The 22,193-nt window shown below is 45.2% G+C and overlaps 1 protein-coding gene across 2 annotated transcripts in view; it reads right to left on the reverse strand.

The window, feature by feature from the left end:
* LOC309397847 (gamma-aminobutyric acid receptor subunit beta-4) overlaps positions 1–21,542 on the reverse strand; it is a gene marked incomplete at its 5' end in the record, with an annotated part of 34,580 nt that extends 13,038 nt beyond the window's left edge. Inside the window, 3 exons of one of the 2 annotated variants that reach the window (XM_081964241.1) lie at positions 7,400–7,467; positions 18,198–18,286; positions 21,445–21,542. In XM_081964241.1, coding sequence (XP_081820367.1) covers positions 7,400–7,467; positions 18,198–18,286; positions 21,445–21,542 — 255 coding nt within the window. The remainder of the gene's footprint in view (positions 1–7,399; positions 7,468–18,197; positions 18,287–21,444) is intronic. The other variant, XM_081964242.1, reaches the window with a different exon arrangement.
* Positions 21,543–22,193: the final 651 nt, after the last annotated feature.

Consider the following 22,193-nt stretch of genomic DNA (forward strand, 5'->3'; position numbering starts at 1 on the left):
GAGAGGGCTGTGTGTGTCACCTCCGGCCATAGGTTACATAGGTTCGCCATCACAGCTCTAGAGAGAGTGCAGAGAAGAACAACGAAGATGATGAGGGGACTGGAGGCTTAACCATACGATGAACGGTTGCAAGAACTGGGCCTGGCTAGTCTAGGGAAGAGAAGGACCAGGGGAAACATGAGAGCATCCTTCCAATATTTGAAGGGCTGCCACAGAGGGGAGTGGGTCAACCTATTTTCCAAAGCACCCGAAGGCCAGACAAGGAATAATGGATGGAAACTGATTGAGGAGAGATTCAACCTAGAAATAAGGAGACATTTTCTGACAATGAGCACAATCAAGCAACGGAACAGACGTTGCCTTCAGATCTTCTGGGTGCTTCATTATTGGACGCTTTCAAGAAGAGACTGATCACCTGTCAGAAATGGTACATGATCTCCTGCTTGAGCAAGGGGTTGGACTAGATGATCTATAAGTTTCCTTCCAACACTGTTATTCTATTCTGTCTTTTCTAGGCAGCAGCACAGAGAATATCAGGGTATCTGATGGCAACTGAATTATCGGAGAAAGACATGAAACCTAGAATAATAGGATTGGAAGGGAACTTGGAGCTCTTCTAGTCCAGCCCCTTACTTAAGCGGGAGACCCCATACCATTCTGAACAAATGGTTGTCTTGTCTGTGCTTGGAAACTTCCAGTGATGAAGTGCCCCCAACTTCTGGAGATAAACTATCCCACTATTAGGAAACTTCTCCTTAATTCTAGGTCGGATGTCTCTTTGATGACCTACCACCTGTTACTTCTTGTCCTGCCCTCGGATGCTTTGAAGAATAGGTTGACCCCTTCTTCTGTTGACAGCCCAACTAGTAACGGAAGACTGCTATCGTATCATCCCTCTCTCTTCGTTAGACTAGGCGTATCTGGTTCTCTCGTTTGTTTATCCTATGGTTCAGCCTTCAGATCCCTGATCATCTTTGTTGGCCTTCTCTGTGCTCTTTCTAGGGTCTCAACATTGTTTTTGTATCTCAGAGGCCAGACGTGGATGCAGTACTCCAAATGTGATCTCACCGTTGCAGTATAAAGTGATACTCTCACTTCACAAGATCGTGAAACTATCCCTCTGTTGATGTTCCACTTCTATCTATATCATTTATGAAGAAATTGAAGAGGGGGGTCCAAGACAGACTCCTGACGTATTCCACCATCTGCTTTTCTCCAGGTAGATCTAGTTCCATTGAAGACTACCATTGAGTGCAGTTGGTTAGCCAGTTACAAGTCCATCTAGTAGCGATGCTGCCTATCCCACGGTCTTCTATTTTGCTATTTTGCTAAGAAGTCAGCTATTTTATCCAGCGCCTTATTGAAATCGAGGTAAACCATGTCTACAGCATTTCCCTGATCCACGAATTTAGTCCCTTTGTCAAATAAGGTGCCAAAGTTTGTCTGGCACGACAAACTCTTTTTGATAAACCCATGCTGGCTACTAGTTTCTCATTTCTAGGTGCTCACTGCTTGATTATTTTTTTCCAAACCAAACTGACATATTTTGGGCCTGTGTAAAGATCTAGCTCCCTTGAGAAGTGTGTGATCCAGGAAAAAACAGAAATAACCAAGACAGCCAGAAGCAGGTAGATGGATTATAGCACCAATGTGTGCATGTTTGAAGAACTGAAGGGCCTGCTTGGGGACTGATCATACTAGAAAAAATCTATGCGGTCGCCAAAAGTTGACACTTTATGTTGATGGAACATAAAGTGGGCAAACCTGCCATTTAAAAAAAAAACAACAGTAAGTGTGACCTCGTCTGCACAAAAGCAGCTGTGGGATTGTTTGTTGCCCTGATTAAGCAACTGATTAAGGAGAGAAGCAACTTAGAACTGAGGAGAAACTTCCTGAGAGTGAGAACAATGAATCAGTGGGACAGAAGTTGCCTCCAGAAGTTGTGAATGCCCCAACACTGGAAGTCTTTAAGAAGATGTTGGATAGCCATCTGTCTGAAACGGTATAGGGTTTCCTGCCTAGGCAGGGGGTTGGACTAGAAGACCTCCAAGGTCCCTTCCAACTCTACTATTGTATTGTATTGTATTGTAACTTGTGCGTCCCCCTCAGTGCCTGTTTCCTTTGCGCTGCTTGCACTTCAGTCTCTTGGGGGTGGGGGTGGGGGTGGGGGGAGGGTTCGCCCAGATTCTGGTCTGCCCAAAGGCTCAATTCCTTTCCTGGATAGAAATAGGATCTGCATTTCTGTCGGAGGAAGAAGAGGAGAAGACTTTTGCTTTAAGTCCTGCTTAGAACATAGTAAAGAGAATAATTTCCAAAATGCAGTGCGATTAAAACTTAATTATTCCTGGAATTAGTGCCAATCAGAGGTATGGGGGGAAAAAACCGATTCTGTGTAAATGATGGTAAGGAAGAAGTGACGGAGATGGGAATGCAGAGCTGCTGGAAAGAACTGGAAAAGGGTCCAGGGAAATGCCGGCTGCACCTGAAGGCACCAGGTGAAGGCCAAACCTTCTGCAAGGAAGGAAGAAGTGCTTGCTCCAAGGATGAAGATGCCTAAGCCTCTCCTAGGGCCACCTAACAAGAAGGGGCGGCATAATCTTATTGCATCCCTTTGTCCTGTTGCATAGCAACGCCTTATTGTCTTGGAATCCTAAGTGCTCCCCTCCCCTCGCCAAGCCTCCCCTTCCTCACACTTGGCAGGCAGGAACAAAAGAAGAGGAAGGAGGAAATCGGAAATGCATTTAGAGTGTCTTATTCCAGCACAGCTCCCTGGAGGCCAGTTTTCTGATCTGACTGCTCCTACAGGGGAACAAGTTCCTAGGGGCACTTGCCCACCCCTGAATTTCTTCTACCCAGGACCTCTCTGTTTTCCAGACATGCTCTGTAGCACAACAAACATCCCTGTTCTGACCGAGGCTTCCCGAGAGCCCGAAGCAAACTCCTGGTCCCGACAAAACCCCCTTTTATTAATTGACTGTGAATTCTGTTCCTTCACATCCAGCAAAATCTTTCAAGGGAGGATTCGCAGTCACAGACCTCAGATTACAACCGCAACAATCGAGCCCAAAGTTTCCATTGCTAAGTGAGACAGTGGTTAAGGGAATTTTGCTCCATCTCACGACCTTTCTTGTTGTTAAGTGAGTCACTGCAGCTCAGTTGACTTGGCAACATGGTTGCTAAGTGAATCTGACTTTCCCCATTGGCTTTGCTTGTCTGGAGGTGGCAAAAGCTGATCGCAGGACTCCTCGGGACACCGCGGCCGTCCTAAGTATGAATCAGTTGCTAAGTGTTCGAATTTTTTGTCATGTGACGCAACGGCCGTAAGTGTGGGGAAAAAATGGTCTTGTCCCTTTTTTCCGGTGCTGTTGTAACTTTGAAACAGTCACTAAGTGAACTGTTGCAAAAACGTGGTAGGGCTACTGTGTAGAAATACGATGGGCCAGGGATTCAGCCGGGTGATTGAATAGACCAGGGGTGTCCAAACTTGGCAACTTTAAGACTTGTGGACTTCAACTCCCAGAATTCTGGGAGTTGAAGTCCACAAGTCTTAAAGTTGCCAAGTTTGGACACCCCTGGAATAGACTCTTTGGCAAAATTAATTTGAATTTCCTTCTTTTTTAACCCTCTCCTGCCAGGGAACTCCATAGCAACTCAGCCCAACTGGCACCCCGTGAGGGAGGTTGCATAAACCCCCAGCCTCACTTCTGCTGCACCTGGTGGCCTCCCATCCATCCCTCAGCAGCAGCCGCATCCTGCAACAATTTGACGCAGCTTTTATCTGAGGTACTGGGATTGTATAGGGTTAATACATATGAACTATGTATTAGATGCTTTATATGCAGCCCAAGACATTTCCTCTTTGCTCTAGCCAAAAGTTGGACACCCGTGATATGTTAGCATATCCAAGGAAGTCACTTTCTCGAGGTATATTTAGACTATTGATTTTGTTGCCGTAAGAAATGGCGGAGACTATCAGCGGGAAAGATTATAGGAGAGAAGCACAGAGATTCCTAGAGAAGAGATTCCCAGGAGCTCCTTTCCTTCAACGTCCTTCTTAGGAACCCCATCTGTCTAGATAGGAAGGTTTGTGGCCCACCCCTTTCTTGGGGGGGAGGGGGGGAGCATCCTGCTGGCCACTCTAGGCAGCAAGGTGTGTTACCAAGCTGATCTTACGATGGCCGTCTGCTTTCAGAGGCAAAAGCCAAGCCCAGAATGCCGAAAAGAGGAGGGAAGCTTCCCTGAATCCTCTGTAGGAGAGCTCCCCCTACAACAGGGGTGTCCGAACTTGGGAACTTTAAGACTTGTAGACTTCAACTCCCAGAATTCCTCAGCTGGGAGTTGAAGTCCACAAGTCTTAAAGTTCCCAAGTTCGGACGCCCCTGCCTTACAAGGACTAGAGCAAATGTGATTTAGCTTCCTGCTAAATCTGGAAGCAGGATTTGAAGAATTAACAGATGCTCCTTTTAGGCTAATATCACAACATTTGCACTGTGGAGGCTGTATTGTGACATCACAACTCCATCCTTTTGTCTTTTCAACAAGACATTGCACGCAGCGAAGTCAAGATTGTGTTTGCATCACCACACACACCCACTAGTGTCAAAAAAAAAAAGCCAACGTAGTCCTAGGCTGCATCAACAGAGGGATGGTACGAAGATTACACAAGAAGTTAGTTCCACATGATGCCGCTTTGGTTAGACCAGGCTTGGAAGGCTGCACCTAGTTTTAGTCACAGCAACATAAAAAGAAGTTGAGCCTCTGCAGAGAAGAGCGACGTTCATGGAAGCTAAGTCATACAAGGAACAATGCCAGGAACTAGGTGTTATGTTTAGGCCAAGGGTCGGCAACCTTAAACACTCAAAGAGCCACAAAGGTCCTAAACAGAAGCCCCCTGTTCAATTCTGGAGCCAACCAGAAGTCCGGTTCCCCCCACCATAGAGTCTCCTCCTAGCGCGTCATCCTTTTTCCTCTTCCTGTCCTAAACGAAAGCCCTATCAATTGTGGAGCCCACATGTGGCTCCCGGGCCGCTGGTTGCTGGCCCCTGGTCTAGGCTAATGAAGAGAAGGACTAGGGGTGACATGACAGCAGTCTTCCAATATTGGAAGGGCTGTCACAGAGAAGAGGGGGTGGACCTATGCTTCAGAGCACTTGGGGGCCGAACAAGAATGGATAGAAACTTATCAAGGAGCGATCCAACTTAGAACAAAGGACAAATTTCCAGAGAGTGAGAAGAATTAGTCAATGGGATGGGATGGCTCTCCTTCCGAAGATATGGGTGCTCCATCCCTGGAGGTTTTTAAGAAGAGTCTGAGCAGCCATTTGTCCAGAATGGTGTAGGGTTTCCTGTTCAAGCAGAGAGTTGGACTAGAAGACCTCCAAGGTCCCTTCCAACTTTGTTACTCTGTTATTCTTCCCATCATCCAAAACTCCATTTCAGGTTCCTCACTCTTTCCCATTTCAGAAAGATTCTAGGTCAAACATACATGGTTATGGAACAACTTCTGACTAGCATCTCTCCCAACTGAACACCTCGTTATTTTGTGAAAGTGTCTTCACCTTTAAAAAGGTGTCCTTCACTTTTAAAAAAAAGACAATGCGCAAGCGAGGCTCTCCCATTCAAATGAAATATTTTAACCTGTTTTGCCCCAGTGAAGGAACTGTTCCATTCAAAATAAATCACAGCAAAGACATCACCAGCTCTTCTCCTACCATTGCAACCCCAGGGACTAGAATGAACTTGTGCTTGTTCTCAGTAGATCTGGCGATAGAATGAATCATTTAGCAATCAATAAGAAGTTGCAGAATTTCCCTTTTGGAGTTTTCAGTGTCCACTATAATAGTCCATAAAAGACAAGTCCATCACATTAACATCTAGCATCATTTAAAAAACACACCTCTTCCATCAACCAATAACTTCCGCCTTATTAGCTGGATCTAAACTTGTAAATATTTTTCTCAAATCAATTAAGATTAAGGCTTAAAAACTGTTCTTTGTTAATACTCCCACCTGTGATGGAATTAGATTACAAATACTGGTGGAAGGGGAAGGGATTCCACATTTTGAATCTGCGTAATAATTAATTTTCAGACTCAGTCCTTAAATATATTATAACAACTGCTACGTTAGGCAAGTGTCAGAAGCTGGACATCCACATCTTCCTGTGACTGAAATCTAGGGACCAGTCTGTAAAAGTATGACTAGTCCCGATTCCTTTCTAATATAAACTAGGAAGATCAGAGAAAGCATGCAGAGTTTTATCTAGCTTTTAAAGGACATCCAAGTCAAGAAAAGGTGATCAACACATTCTCATATCAGTGTATAAAAAGTATTACTTCTAGTCCCATAGATATCCATGGAAATTTTTCAGAAAATCTCAATGCAGAAGGAATAGGACTTCTAACTACCTGCTCCACACTTGGTCCTCTGCTCGTGAATGCCCAGTGGAGAGGGCCTCCATTGAGAGAAGCATGCAAAGCTTTCCACCAAATTTACAGGATGGAGCTTTCTCATCTATTCTAGCCTCACCCAGAGGATGGTAGATTCTAACAATTCAGTGCAAAAACTTTTCGCAAGAGCAAAGAGCATTGGGTGAAGGGAGAGGTTAGAACTCCGCTGGCTGTTAATACAATGCAAGACCGTTTATTAACTGAAGATGGGTTTTTCCTATCATATTTCAAAAGTCTTTTCCTGTATGAGATTTGCCATCAGGATAAAATAGAATTTGCTGCAAATAATTACCATGTCAAAAGCATGGCATTAAATAGTATATTTTCTGTATACAACATCACATGATAGCAGTGTTCCAATATCTCAGGAGCTGCCCCAAAAAAGAGGGAGTCAAACTGTTCTCCAAAGCACCTGAGGGCAGGACAAGAAGCAATGGGTGGAAACAAATCAAGGAGAGAAGCAACCTAGAACTAAGGAGGAATTTACTGACAGTGAGAACAATTAATCAGTGGAACAACTTGCCTCCAGAAGTTGTAAAGGCTCCAACACTGGAAGTTTTAAAGAAGAGACTGGACAACCCTTTATCTGAAGTGGTGTAGGGTTTCCTGGCTGAGCAGGGAATTGGACTAGAAGACCTCCAAAGTCCCTGTCATTCTGTTCTATTCTATTCTGTTCTATTCTGTTCTATTCTGTTCTATTCTGTTCTATTCTGTTCTGTTCTGTTCTGTTCTGTTCTATTCTTTGAAATCCATACACTATACCCATGTTTGAGTGGCTGCTTGTGCATTCCCCATGCTCTGGTATACCTCACTTCTGGCTAAACACTGTTTCAAGTGAAGCCAGTGAGAACATGAATGCTTCTCCCTTCAATTCAAATTGGGTTTGCTCAATTGGTTACGTGAGATGGAATTCCCCCAAAGAATGATTTTGTTATTGTCATTTATACTCACCATATTCACTTCAGAAATTTGATCAATGCTCGAAATATGGATGCTCATTCCGACAGTAACGGGGTTACCTGAAGCACAAGGAGGTAGGATTAGTTCCCATGCAAAGTAAACTAAATTAGGTCGGTCATGGACACAACAGACCCAGTTTTATGTCTACAGAATAAAACTCCAAGCTCTTATAAAATGGATAAAGCGAATTGGGTAGCTGAGTTCTTGATGCTCTTTGATTTTGACTGTTTTCCTGCAGCTATTTCATCACCAGCCCTGGCCACAGCAGCACTGCCAGCCTAAGCTTAACCCTAGCATCAAGACTCCAGCAGTTCAGCCCCAAGCTACTCGTATTCTCTGCTATGGGCAAGTTTTGAAACTGACAAGACAGTAGTTTGTGCCTAACCTCTGCTAAATGCCACTGAAGCCTTGGTAAACCTCATGTCAGAATGTGGGAGAAGGAAGCCTCTTTTAACGGGAGCCAACAGTCGGCTAAAAATTAATTCCTTCAGGTAGAGGAGAATCCATGATTACAAGCAACAGTGAGGCTCATTGTTTGGTTTTTTGACTGATTTTCTCAAGCATCCCCAAGACGCATATGCATAAATACTATGAAAAATATAAAACCCCAGAATAAAAGGCTCTATCAAAGGTCACGCTGAATAACATAACATTGCTTTTCTTCCTAAATCACAGAAGAAAACAGTACGCTGCCCTTTGCCCCATTAATTGGACTCCTGTAATCAGAGTTCAAACGGTTCGGTGGCTTAGTTGCTAAGACGGTGATCCTTGATCAAAGGTGCCCCTCTTTATTCAAGATGAGAAAGAAGCGATTGGACGACTGTTTATCCAAAATGATAATAGGCCAGGATTTCTTGCCTGGACAGGGGGTTGGACTAGAAGACCTCCAATGTCCTTTCCAAACTGCTACTCTTTTATTCTGTTAACAATGGCGCCTTTAATTGTGGAGTTCCTCCCGACCACTGGAATTAGGGAAGGCTACCTCCATTGTTTAATTTTCCTCTTGTGTTACTGGTTGTTTCCAGAAGATGATGGTGAGGAATTAATAGTTATCTCTCAATGGCCTGACATTTATCAGGCTGAGGTTCAACCGGGCTGTGCCAAATCTTGCAGGGATCAGGGCTGAATTGTCTTCAATTGCATCCAGCTTTCCCTCTCCATCCAGTCACCTCGACTCAACCTCAAATTAAGGGATTACAGGATCATAAAAAGGGAGTTATGAACATTTACGTCTTGAGCTGGTGCCTGCGCACAGCAATTAACTGGGCGAGACTGGGAAAATTGAAACAAAGTCCAGGCAAGGCAGAAATAGTTGGCAGAAGCCCAAATATTCGTCTGGAATAGTGTACAGCCTATTTCGGGAAGAATTGTGCTCCTCTTGCCATGCTTGCCTCAGGGGGTCTTGAGGGCGAGGAAAACCTTTATCAGCTTCTACCTAGAGCTGCCATTCTTTCTTGGCAGAGATGGCTCAGCACCAGAGAATCGGGCGACTCCCCTGAGGTCACCTCACACACTTCAGCTAGTTTGAATTGGAGCCGGAGGCTGCTATCCATTGGATTCGTATCACATAAACATTAGGATTCTTCTCATGGCACTGGGTGCCCGTTCGTTTTTTGGCCTAATTCCCAGACCTGTTTGAGCTGGTTTTTGAAGCCCTGAATTGCTTGGGACCAGACGTTTATGTATTATATGTATAAGAAGTGTATGTATTATATGTATTATATATATAAAATTATATACATAAATTAAGTTATTTAATTATATATATGCATGCTGGTCTTGTTGTATTCAGGTCTTTTCCCATGTAAGATTGAGATTGTCTTGGCAACGTTTCAGCAAGGTCTCACTTGCCATCTTCAGGCTGGCTTTTGGTCTTAAAGTGTGACCGGAGCTGCTGTCTTTCTATAAATCTTGGTGGGGTGTGTGTGGAGTGCTGGCTTTGTTTCAGTAAGTGGATTGATTGGATGTGTGGCTGTATCATGGTTGGTAGATTGGTGCTGGCTGTGGATCCACTGCTGTTTTGTGTTGTAATGGCCTTGGTGGTGGGTGGGGCTCGTTTGTTTACCAGGGCTGGCTTCCAGATATCTGGTAGGCGGGAGGTATTGTCAAGTTTATTCATGTTGTGGGGGTGTTTCTCTATTTTGATAGCGTCCATAATTATTCTCTTGTTGAAGTGTTCAGTTTTGGAGATTAACCTGGTTCCTTCAAAATTAATTTCATGTCCTGTAGCTTTAAGGTTAGGGTTATGTATGTATGTATGTATGTATGTATGTATGTATGTATGTATGTATGTACCTATTTCCCTGGGTCAGCTGATAAAGAGAAGAGCCTGTGGCTTAGTGGCTAATACATCTGCCTAATATGTAATACAGGCCAGGTTCAAATCCCAGTAAGGGTATGGCTAGTTGATCAGAGCTAAATAGCTTGAAATAGATCTATACTAGTCTCCCTTTATTTATTTATCAGCACAAATACAATACACACACACACACATACTACACACACATATATATTCGCAGTGTGAAGATATTCATTCATTACTTTTTGTACATTGTTTTTCACCAATTTTAATAACTTCATCATTTGAGCAGAGAACCTTGGTTAATATGTGTGATGGAATACGAGTTTGATTCAGAAAAAGGTCAGGACTGTGTCAAGCCTTATCACAAATGCATTTAAGTCTGAAAGAAACTCAAAAACAATTCCACCTTTTGTATTATGTATAAGCTGAAGTTTTAGCAGGCTTTCAAGAATGTTACAAGAAGACCCTAAAAATTGCAATAGAGCATCTTTCAAGACACCTCACAGCCCCTGTTTCTTTATCTGGATCACCTCAAAGGGCTGGCAAGAGATGGACTAGAAGCAAGGAACAGAGAAACGCGTGCAGAGTGCTGCGACATGGGTGGAAGCCCATGCAGACATATGCAGTTCTTATCCTGGCTTATTTCCCCTTGGCACACACCGAGAAGCCAAACGCATGACTCGGATTGGGAAACGTTGTGCCTCCCTGTTCCGAGAACCCTCGGTGGATTTGTTTTGTCTGAAATTAGTCAGACAGAAACAGAAAGATTAGTTCTTCTATGTAAACTTCATCCTCCTCTGGCTTTGATCCCTGCATGCTTAGCAAAGGAAGCTCTACCAGGAACTGATGCTCCGCCTAAGTCTTCAGATGGCGGTGGGGAACCAATATACTTTCCTCGTATTTCACACCTGGAAATAGGAATCTGTCTATAGAGAAGAAGATGTTTTTTCTTCAAGGTAATGACAGATGAGCAGCTGCCTTCGTGCTCCCCTTGCATATTATCACATTCGGCTGGAGATCTGCTTGGCCAGCAGAAGTGGCTGATTTTGCAACTGCCCCTTGTCATTCACTGCCTTAATAGCTGAGAGAGCCTCTGTTATTTTACTTAAAGGTCTACTTGAAAAACATCCCTTTCCTACAGTCGCTGATCGGTGGTTCCAAATGCACCTTAGCAGCATCTGGAATATCAATAGGCTGCAGAGGCCTACTAGTATCCATGCAGTAAACACTAGGAAGTCTGGGCAGATAAATAAGGTTTGTAGCAGACAACTCTAAGAGTATCCCTACTCTCCACAGGTCTAACCATTGCTGTCACCCACTCCTTCCCCCGAATGTTCCACGTGGCTCCAAGTGAGACGATGGCAGAGCAGGAAGAACGATGCGGTTGCCGAGGGAGGAAGAAATCAACAGCATGGGGGGAAAAAGATGGCGGCAAGGATTGGTTGGTTTAGCTTGGCTGTAAGAAGAGAAGAAACCCATGATAGAATGCAGAATGTTAGAGCAGGATCTGGATGAAAGGGGGGACAGGAGGACCCCTGAGCTCCGCAGTACAGCTCGGAATCATGCAGGAGAGGATGAGGAACAGACAGCAGGAGGGGGGGAATAATTGGAAGAGGGTGAAGCTGGATCAAGAGGGGATGGCTATTGGAAACATGCAAGAGGGAAACAAAATTACCAGGTTTTATTTCGGGTTCGTTTTTGAAATATAACAGTATTTCAATTGTTTAAAAAAATATAATAGTAGGGGTTTCATTCGTGTGCCCCACCGGGATCTCCAAATCATCAGATTTAAGCCTTGAATCAATTTTGCCTCTTTTGGTTTGAGAAAGGAAGGACTGAAGCCACCGATATCTTGTAGCACCACAGAGGTGGAGGGGAGGCCTGCCATGAAGTTCAGGCAGTAGCCGTCGTCCCATAAAAGCTTGTCAAATGCCTGTCCACCATTTTCTCTGCAGCCTCCAAGAACGAAGAGAGTGTCATGCCTTGGGGAGTTCAAGCCCTTGATAATCACCCCACGTTCTTGACTCCAGGCATCCTACTGCATGGCCTTATTCCCCTTTCTGGAATAAGGACCCTTTTGGGTATCTGAGTCTCTTGTGTTGAATGGCAGGGCCAGTCCCTGAAGCCTGGATCTGTTGTCTCCATTTCAATATTTGGAGGACTTGACTCCAACTATTTCTGGGCCAGAAATCTATGCGAGCTGAAAACATGATTTCCTCAAGTGGATCTAAAGCACTGCATTCAAACCACTCAGATGGGATGGAGAGCGATCCTGAAACTGAGATAGAAATCAGATCCAGGTCTCACTTCTACTATGAACACAGTCTCAGGTAAGCCCCCCCCCCCCGCCTTGTCTCTCTCAACTTCAGGGTCTGACTTCTGTAATAGGACAATCTGTATAAAATGTAATACACACATCCATATACATCACACACTGTTCTATTTTGGTCTCTGGTTTTTATGAATTTTAAATTTGTTACCATGAACATTATTTATTTATTTGGAATGGTGGAGGGTGGGGGAGGGCAATAAATAAAGCAAGCTTTATTAAAGCAAGCTATTTTGTTCCAGCCCCGTTCATAATGTGTTTCTTTCCATCCTTGCTTGCTTTATGCATCCATCATACATTGATTTATATTCTTTAAACTTCTCAAAGTCTTTCCCCTTCCTTTCCTCCCATTGACCTTTCTTTGTGTATTTGTTTGGCCATTCCATTCCCATTCATGCTCCCCATATCCTTAAACTGCCTCAGTATTACTTTTCATTGCTCACTCATTTTTGTCTTCTAGACACAGTTCATTCATAACTGATTCTCTCTTGACCTCCTCTCCTTGTTCTACCATGCTTCTTCCAAATCCCTTCAACAGCCTGCAGTCCTACTATCATTTGCACATCTTAAAATTCCTCCCCTCTGTGTTTCAGTTGTAATAAAGAACATGCCAAGGTGCAACAATTCACAAGTGGGTTCAGCTCTCAACTGATCTAGAACTTGTAATGATTCGCTCACTTTTCCCCCTCTATCAAACACAACTACCTGGGTCTTTTATGAGATGATTTCCAGTTAATACTTCTTGTTGCATCACTCAATATGTAACATCCACTACAAATTATTTGGGCTGTCAGCCAAGCAACATTTTCTGCATAGAAAAATATCCATTAATCCACTGTTCAGGTTCCAAAGGGTTAATGAAACCAGCCAAACACAACATCCACAGTTTCAACCATCTTCTAATGACCACAAACACTTTTTATACATTGATCCACAAACTCTCTAAGCAATCTAGAGGACAATAAATGTCCTTGATGCCCTTTGCTTACTCCAGTACTGGATCATTCCCAAAGTTTTTTTATGAGAATTGAAGGAGAAGTAATGCCTCCATCTCCATAACTTTGATTTAAATAAGTATATGATAATAAATGAAACAGGAAATAATTCTTGAAAGGAACTCTTTCGTTACTTCTATTTACCGTATTTGTCCACACAATTACCACCATTCCCTGCAAAGAGAATCACTAACGAACTCCACACTTACGTCTTCCACCTCTTCCTCTGAGTCAAATAGATGCCCATGAAGGTAGTCCTTCATTCCGTGGGAACGATGAAATACATGGGGCCACATCTGACCTGTATGTCAGCTGGGTAAGACAGATCCAATTTCATAGTTGCCTCTTGGATGGCTCATAAGGTGCGAGGCCATCTAGCAATAAAATGTACTTCTGATGCTTCCAAACTCTGCTTGATCATTGTTGCAACATTTTGAGTGTTGCACTAAACCATCCTGAGTGGATCACAGCTCCAGGTTCAAAGAAATCCAGTCAAATAACCACATCTGCATGCCAAAAAAAATGTAACCATGTGTCTGTCTGCCAAAGCTGGGGTTTGAATGCTTTCCCCCCCCCCCCCATAAGTGAAGCTTTTTGGATACTTCATTTCTGGGGAATAAAAATGAGCCTATGTTTTGTTGGCTGTCATAATGGTATGAAGAACGGTACTTCCTTACATTTATCCTTACTGTGTCGATTGGACGGCAGATTCCCTCTTGAAGCTATCATCCCTGGATTTGAGGAACCCACCTGGAATCAATTTTCTGATATTGAAGATCCATAATGTTAACTACATATTTGGATTTGGATTTGGATTTATTAGATTTATATGCCGCCCTTCTCCCAAGGACTCAGGGCGGCGTACAGCATTAAAAAACACATAGTACAAAAGTTAAAAGGAAATTAGAAACAGTCCAAAAAACAAACCCAATTTATATAACACTCCTGTGAAATGCTATGTTGGACAGCCATTTCCCCTGGATAATCTGTCGTTTGTTTCCAATTGATTCACCTGACTTTCTCAGGTGGAACTCAGACGTTGCTGGTGTAGGTCATTGACAGCACTTCATTTTTTACCGTAAAATTGACTCCTCCCAGTTCACTATCTTTAATTCTTAATATATATATTTTTAGCCAAGCAACGCACAGACTACAGACTACATCATAACAGACAAGTAGCATTCAGCAGTGAATCTCAATCCTTCAACAGCCAAAGATGTCATGTCCACTGATGAGTACTCATTCCAGGGCTTTCGTTTCACAAATAACAGCAACACAATCTTTCCTCGCAGCAATTTCGCACCAACTGAAGTAAAATTAAAAAACGCTAACACACACATACACACACACGTATGAGAAACCAGCACTACCATCTGGTAGGGGATTATAATGATGGAGGCATTACTTTTCAGCCCTTATATTTATTCCCACCGTGTTGTATTTCTGTCATGGATTGTTTATAGCACATTCGGTAATCTAACTTTAACTTCACATTCATGCAAAATGTTCTACAATTCAGCCCTGTTTTAGCTTTTGATTTCAATTTCTTATTAGTGTATCAAGATATAAAAATATAGAAATACAAAGAAAAAAAAGAAAATAATCAGAAAGTAGAGGAGTGGAAGAGAAAGCGGAAAAAGTGTAGGGTGAAAGGAAAAAGGAAGAGAAAGGCATTGACTTCTGACTCTTTGGCACAGTAGAACAAGGTAATAATAACGTACAAGCTGGACTTATTTGCTTTTACTTCATAATATAAATTAGTCAATGTAGTAGCAGCAACCTATCTAATCAACAAAAGCCAAAATCAAACTTGTCTAATCAGAAAACCCAAATCAAACTCTCATTTTTTTCCAGGTCAAGCAAAAAGTTTAAAAGCGGTTTCCAAGTATTGCTTTCTTTAATCAGAGCAGTTGATTCAGCCATCTCTGCCAACTCCTTTCAACTTTTGCAGCCATTCGTCCATTGCAGAAATCAAAGCCTGCTTCCATTTTTGTGCCTAAAGTATTGTTGCTGCTGTTGGCATATATAACATCAAAGTTCCAGGGTTCCCCCCCCCCCCCCAGTTCTTTATCCATTGAGCCCAAAACAATTCAGCCCTATTTATATCATATACTTTCTCTAAATAATCCAACAAGCAGTAGCGCTTGTTGCTTGCATTTGTAACTTTCCCAATGACCTGTTGAAGGGAAAAATGAGGATCTTCATATCCCCTGCCTGGCATGAAGCTGCACGGCATCTCCCAACCATTGTCCATGGTTACTCTTGTACCTTTCCCATCTTCCCAGGCACAAACTAAATTTCACCCCCTCTCGATACTTTCTCCTTTATACAGGGAAACAATCACAGCCTTCCTCTAGCCATAAAGCAGGGGTGTCCAAACTTGGGAACTTTAAGACTTGTGGACTTCAACTCTCAGAATTCCCCAGCCAGCCATGCTGGCTGGGGAATTCTGGGAGTTGAAGTCCACAAGTCTTAAAGTTCCCAAGTTTGGACACCCCTGCCATAAAGCATAGATGCCATCATCATACAAGCTAAACAATTCGCAAGCTATTCCATGTGGAAGCCGCATTCATTTTTTTTTAATACCACCTATACCGTCTGATCATTTTTTTCAATATTTTACCAGGATATGTGACTTCCTTCTCATTTATAACGCTAGAAACACTATCCCTTCTAGCACCCATTTCAATTCCAAACCCATAAAAATATCGATCTGAAAGATTTTATCCAGCATTTCCTCATTTCAGGAAATTTCATCACTTTTATTCTTAATTCTATTCAGTTTGCTAGGGACTACTTGTTTAGAGCTCTCTTCCCCACTGAAGATTTTTTTTTTAAATTTATCAATCTTGTATTGCACTTTCTTGGCTACCTTTAATCTTAATACTTTGTTTTCATCATATGACTAGCCACTAACAGTTTCCTCTCTGCAATATATTTTTCTCATCCTCATTGTTTTCAGCCATTGTTTTCTTATATACATTTTTCTTATCCATGGCCTCTTTCATGTTATCATTCCATCAAAAAAAAAAAAAATCATCCTTCCTAATAGCAAAGCTCCACCCGCCCAAATTTGAGCACTTTGTAGCATAATTTTCTTCTTTGGGTTCCAAGCAATATCTTCTTTTCTTTTACTCATTGTATTGTAAGTTAAGGGTTACTATCCCATCTTCCAACTTTGTCAGCCTTTCAAGGTAGACTAGTCTAAAATTATGAATGCTAATGCTGCTTTTATAATAAGGTTACTCCAAGACAATCTTACAAGTGTGCATGTAACTCCCTTTATCTTCAAGAGAACTAGGGAGGGTCAAGTCTGAAAGTTTTTCTCAAATTTCATTTCTGACCTGGGCTCAACTTTATCTGACCAGTCTTGGTTGCAATCTTCTTCCTGTTCCTCAAGGGTCTTACATATTAGTGTATTATATCTTGGACCTGAAATTGCCTATCCAAGAATTTTTTAAAAAACACAAGACCAATATGATGCAGATACCTTCTCAGCCGTCACATTTCTTCCATTTTTCTTCTTATTGGAAATGTTTGCAACTGTGTTCCTTTCCCATGATTCCTAGACATGTTTCTCCTTCGAGATTTCAAGCCTTAGGATCTAAGCTACCTTTCCTCAGAGTTCAACAAATATATTCTTTTGAAGTCCAGCATGCAGATCTGATTCTTCTTAGTTCCTTCTCCCCTGGATATCATGAATTCAAGGATAACACGATCATTTTCCTTCAAGGTACTAGTCGCCATGACTTCTTCAACCAGCTGATTCCTTTTAGTAAGGATTTGGCCTAGGATAGTAGATCCTTTGTTCTTTCTTTCATCTTCTGGCAAATGTATTTATCAGCAAGAGAGCAAGAATTTACTGGGCATCTGATTCTTGGTAGAATTAGATTTCCAGCAGATGAGAAATGAAATCCCCTTATCCCCATCTCACACCTCAATGAAAAATTGCCCATATTTGTTCAATACCACTCCACAAAATCAGACCACCTTCATTTACATCCTTCATCCTATTTTTAAATTTTCATTTGTTAATTCATGCTCCTTACAGCAATTCCTCTAAATATTTTCTATGTCATCATCTTCCATATAATATGATCACTAGATGTAACCATAAATATTGACTTCTCTTATCCTTTATGGTTTTAACAACCTAGATTTTTGTCTGTTCCTTTTTACAAGATAAGAGAATGTTTGGATGATCTTACCCGTCTTAACCACATAAAACATTCTCTGATTACGTTAAGGAGAATGACCATCTGTTGCCCTCATCCTACCAGCTACTTAGTACATTGTCACTCGAGCAACGTTTAAACTATGAAGTATGCACAAAACACTTTCAATACTCTTAGCTCTGCTCTTAGTAGTCGTACTAATATTGTAGGATCTTAGCCAAATGAATATAAAAGTGGTACCCAATATTTCCAAAGGGGGAAAAAAAGTCAACAGAAACCATGGACCATGACAATTGTACACAATGAAGAACTGTACACTGCAACAAAGTAACAAAAGTTCCAGTCCTAACATCCTGTCAATCAAAAATGCACAATTAACAGGATCAGCCCCTGAAGTGTTTTCCTGAGTGCAGATTATTTGGAAGGCCATTGAATGGACTCCTCCTCTTCGCAATGACCCATCCACGCACTTTTAAGCAAACAACTAATTGCCTTGGCATGGTTTTTCATGCCATATTGGAAGAACCTCAAAGAATTGGACAGCAAGAACTTTGTGCGTGTGAATCCCTCAGCCCGGGAAGGGCATAGACGGGTGAGGCCTTGCCAGAATATCTGATCTGCCATTATGGCCTGATGGGATCCTGCGGCAAGGAGCAACATCTTGACCTTTGCAGGCAGGGGGAGGGTGGGGCGGGGAGTTTACATCTTTGCAGAAAGGACACCTCCAGACAAGGCCAGCCTTCATTCCTCTTGCCCCCCATCGTTCTCAGTACTGAGAGCAGGTTCTGGTGAAGACTGGCTCCATGATTTGCCTGGCCCAGCCGAGAAACAAGGTGAGGATGAAGGGAAAGGAAGGAAAAAATCTGCAAAATCTACAGAGCAACAGTAGCTCTGGCAAAGGGAGGCTAAATAGCCTTGTGGGGGTTCTGTCTGCTTTGAACCTTGCAAGCCCCTAGTCAAAGCGAAAGGAATAGAAGGATCTACATACCTCCAAAGTCAGGCCGGAGACGGACATCGTATCCTTTCAGCAATTTGTCCACAATATCTTTAACCACGGATAAATTCCCAGTGGCTGGGCTAGAAGACAGAAAGGGTAATGTGATCTGGTCACTATCAGCGCCCCACACCCACATCTTCACCCAGCATCCCACAAGATCCTGGACTGTAGTGACCAAGAGAAGCTAATAAAAGAGAAACAGACTGGGGTGGGTGGGGGTGGGGGAATCAACCACCTCAATTGCAGCAGGTTGGCTAACGCCCACACCAGCGTCTCCTGTCAGGTTGCTCCCAATGCCCGCTGCCTCTCTTGAGCCCAGGTGGTTCTGCCCAGAAGTTGTGATGCCGTTTCCTTCCCTCCACACAGCCTTCTGGGTATATGGGGAAGGGATCTGCAACTTCATGGCATCCTGGTTCAAATTGGCAGGCCCCTGGCAGCCTCACAGCTTCTGCCCCATAACACCTCCTGTCCTTGACCTCCCATGAGAGGCGCAACTTCTGAAATCAGCTCCCAAGGCCATGGGCTTTACACGAAGAAAGACACCGAGGCTGCTCGGGCCCCCTTCTTTCTCCTGGGGCTTCCTGAATATAGCTGTCATTCCTGCTCTCCCTGGTCCATCCACTGCCAGGCAGGCAGGAGACTCCTGCACCCCAGAAAACGCTCTAAAGAGCCACTGCCTTTCTACAGCCAATGAGCGGCAAGACTCCATCTTGGCCTCGGTGGTCTTGGTGCGATGAGCCTGCCTCCTTCCCAAACCTCTTGTTTTCCTCTTAGAGGCAGAAGGCCGGCAATGCTCTTTTCCGCCCCTCCAAAAGGGGCAGGGGGATGGAGAGGAGGAAGGCGGTTGAGGCACAAAGGAAATAAAAGCCTGTGGCCTGAGGCCAAGAACCCACCATCCAGCAGTTGCTCCTCCCTCCTGCAACCGTTGCACTACATCCAGCCCCACGGACCTCCTCGCTCTCTCTTCAGGCTGGTTCATGCAGTCCTCATTCTCCTCGCCCTTTCCCAAGGCAAAGGCACCACTTCCTTTGCCATAGATCGAAGGTGAGCAGAAGCTGCAGCAGGGCTCTCAGGCAGTTAAGGTGGGTTGGAAGCAGGAGTACCCTCCAGAGCCATCCCTCCTGCCCACCATCCCATATGTGATTCAGACACAATCAGCAGATGAAAGCAGCATGTGGCCTCTCTCTCTCTCTCTCTCTCTCTCCCTCCCTCCCTCCCTCCCTCTCTCTCTGTGTCCTTAGCCAGAAGCCTTTCTTTTCCACCAGGGCTGCTGCTAGTGCTAATGTTAGTGGGTTAAGACACTTCCTGGCCTTCCTAATGATTCAGTCCACAAGAAGACATGGGGAGATTGGTTTGCATCTTGTCTTCCAAAGAAGGCCCCGGGCCTTTGGGCAAAGGCAAACCAGTGCTTTAAGAAGCCAGCAGGCATGCTGATGAAGCTGGGCAGTGCCCCTGGTGCATCCTTTCTAAAGATTCATGGGGACGGTCCCTTTCAGGATGCTGTGCACCATTTCTGGCCTTCTCCTCCTCTTCAAAAGTATCTCAAAGAAGGGGAAATCATACAGAAAAGGGTGGTCCAAATGATCAGGAGATGGACGCTTGGCAGCATGGAAAAGATCTAAACTTATATCTAATGTGGGTCAATCAAATCAAGGAAAGGGTTTTCTCTAAAAGAACAGACCTCATGGAAGTCATCCCATGACACAGGAATGTGGCAGGAGATTTGAACCTGACTAGAGGGGCGTTTATCCCTCAAGCATGAAATTCATGGGATTTGTTACTGGAAGGCCCAGGCAGCGCTGGCCAGTTTTTATGAGAATGGAGAAAACATGGAAGACTCAAATCCCGATGGCACTATACTTCCTTACTAGGCGCAAGCACTGCCTAACTCCATGGCAGGAATAAAGGGGATTTGATCATTCCACCCGTCGGTTTTCACAGCTCAGATCCCCTTTGGTCTTCCAATGGGAACCAAAGGCCCAATCCTGCAAAGCTTTCCTCAGATGTTATGCTTTATGGAATCAGCTTCCAGCCCCCTTCTGACATCATCTGTCCCTTCACACAGGATCCTTCTTTCACCTCTTCCATGCAATGTTGAGCATTTTGAAGAGACACAGAAAGAGGCCAATGATGGGCTATAAAGATTGCTCTTTGCCGGGATCCCCCCCCCCCCTTAACCCTAACCTGAGCATCATAGAAATGGCTCAGAAGAAGATGCCCAGGAGTGGCCCTGCTGTGATAGACCCAAGCTTCTGAATTGCACAGAGATCTTATTCACATAGGAGGCTTACTAGACTACCAGTTCTTCCCCCAACTGCCTAAGTAAAGGTTTGCCACATGGGCAGCTCCACTTTCCAGTTCAGATTTTCAGTTTTTGACTGCCTGGATGTTTTGTATTGTGTCCAAAGAGAGCCCTGATATGGGAGAAGAACAGAAGGACTTGAACTTAAGGCCTGCCCCATGGCCTGGTCTCTGGTCAGAAGAGTGACTTGGGGGGAAGGGGGTGGACTCCCCTTAACTGGCAAAAGTCCTTCAGCAGCTTCTGCTCCTCTTGCCAGTTTTGCAGAAGAGTCTTCATCTCCCTTCCAAAATGGGGGTGGGGAGGAGGCCTTTCTTTGGGCATTGATCTCCATCTAAACCCAACAGACACAAACACACACACACAATCTATTTATAGTCGGATTCCAATTTCAGCAGGGCCAAAGGCTGGACAGCTCCGTCTCTTTAAGGAATCTGATCCCTGGGTAGAAACGCGGGCTCCAGGTCCCGATTCCTTCGGCTCTCCCGGTTAGGCAGGCAGAGAGGGCAACCGACCCGCCGGCGTGGCGATTCGAACCCGGCGTCGGATCGCGTGCAAGCGAGAGCCAACCTGGCAGGGCAGCGGTGCGCTGGCGCCGCTTCTGCCTCGCCGCCGATCCCCATCCCATCCCCATCTCGCCGCGGCGCCGAGCAGCTCCCTCGGGGGTCCAGAGGCGCAACAACAGCGGCGATCTGCTCCGGCGGCAAATAGCCAGCAGCAATTTCTTCCCACGGGCCCCTCCCCGCCACAGGCCTCCTCCGGGGTCAGCCTCTTTTGCCAGCTCCGTCGGCCGGACGGCCACTCTCCCCCCCCCGCCCCGCGGGACTGAGCGGGTCCCCTTTATCGGCGACTCGAGGGTGGCGCAAAGCAATGCGGGCGGGGGGGGGGGGAAGGCTCTGCAGCCCAAGCTCGCCTCCCCGCTCCGACGTCGCTTCTTACCTTTGGGCGCAGCAGGCTAGACAAAGAGCTGCCAAAGCAGAGACGAATCCACTCAGCCTGCATGCCTGAAATCTCCACATTTCCACCTCCAGGACCATGGAAGGGAGGGAAGGGGGAGGGCGGGAGGGGTGGAAGGGACCCGCGCTCGTCGCCCTCCTCGGCGCGCAGGAAGGGCCGGTGCCCGCGACCGATATCCTGGGTGCCCGACGTCGGGGTGCTGAGGCTGCTTTTTAATCACATGAAGCATTTAAACATCGGGGAGGCAGGAGGGGAGAAAGCGGGAGGGGAGGGGCGCACGGGAGGGTCCCTCAGCGCCGGCCCGGCACGCCACTTCTGGCCCCCAGCAGCGGCAATTGCGGCAACAGCACCATCCTCGGTTGCGCGAGCGAGCGAGCTCTCCTCTGGCGGCGGAGCAGGTCCCTCGGGAGCGAGCAGAGAGCAACGCTCGCGAACGGCCACAGTGAAACGTAGACTCCGTTCTCACGGGCGGCGGCGGCGGCGGCGGCGGCGAGGGCAGAGAACGGGAGGGAGGGAGGGAGGGAGGGAGGGAGAGTGGGCGGGGGACCGCGGAAAAGAGCCTCCAGACGAGCGACCGCGCTGCCTACTGGGCGCCGCTGCTGCTGCCCCCCCTGCCCTGCCGTTACGCCGCCACCCGGCCGTGCAGAGGTTCGCTCCTGCCTCCTCGCCTCCTTCGGGACCGGGGGCGACGGACCAAGAGGAGACCAGGTCTACGGCGAGCAGTCGGTTCA

Source organism: Natrix helvetica (assembly GCF_964273705.1).
Source record: "Natrix helvetica genome assembly, chromosome: 11".
Taxonomy (NCBI): domain Eukaryota; kingdom Metazoa; phylum Chordata; class Lepidosauria; order Squamata; family Natricidae; genus Natrix; species Natrix helvetica.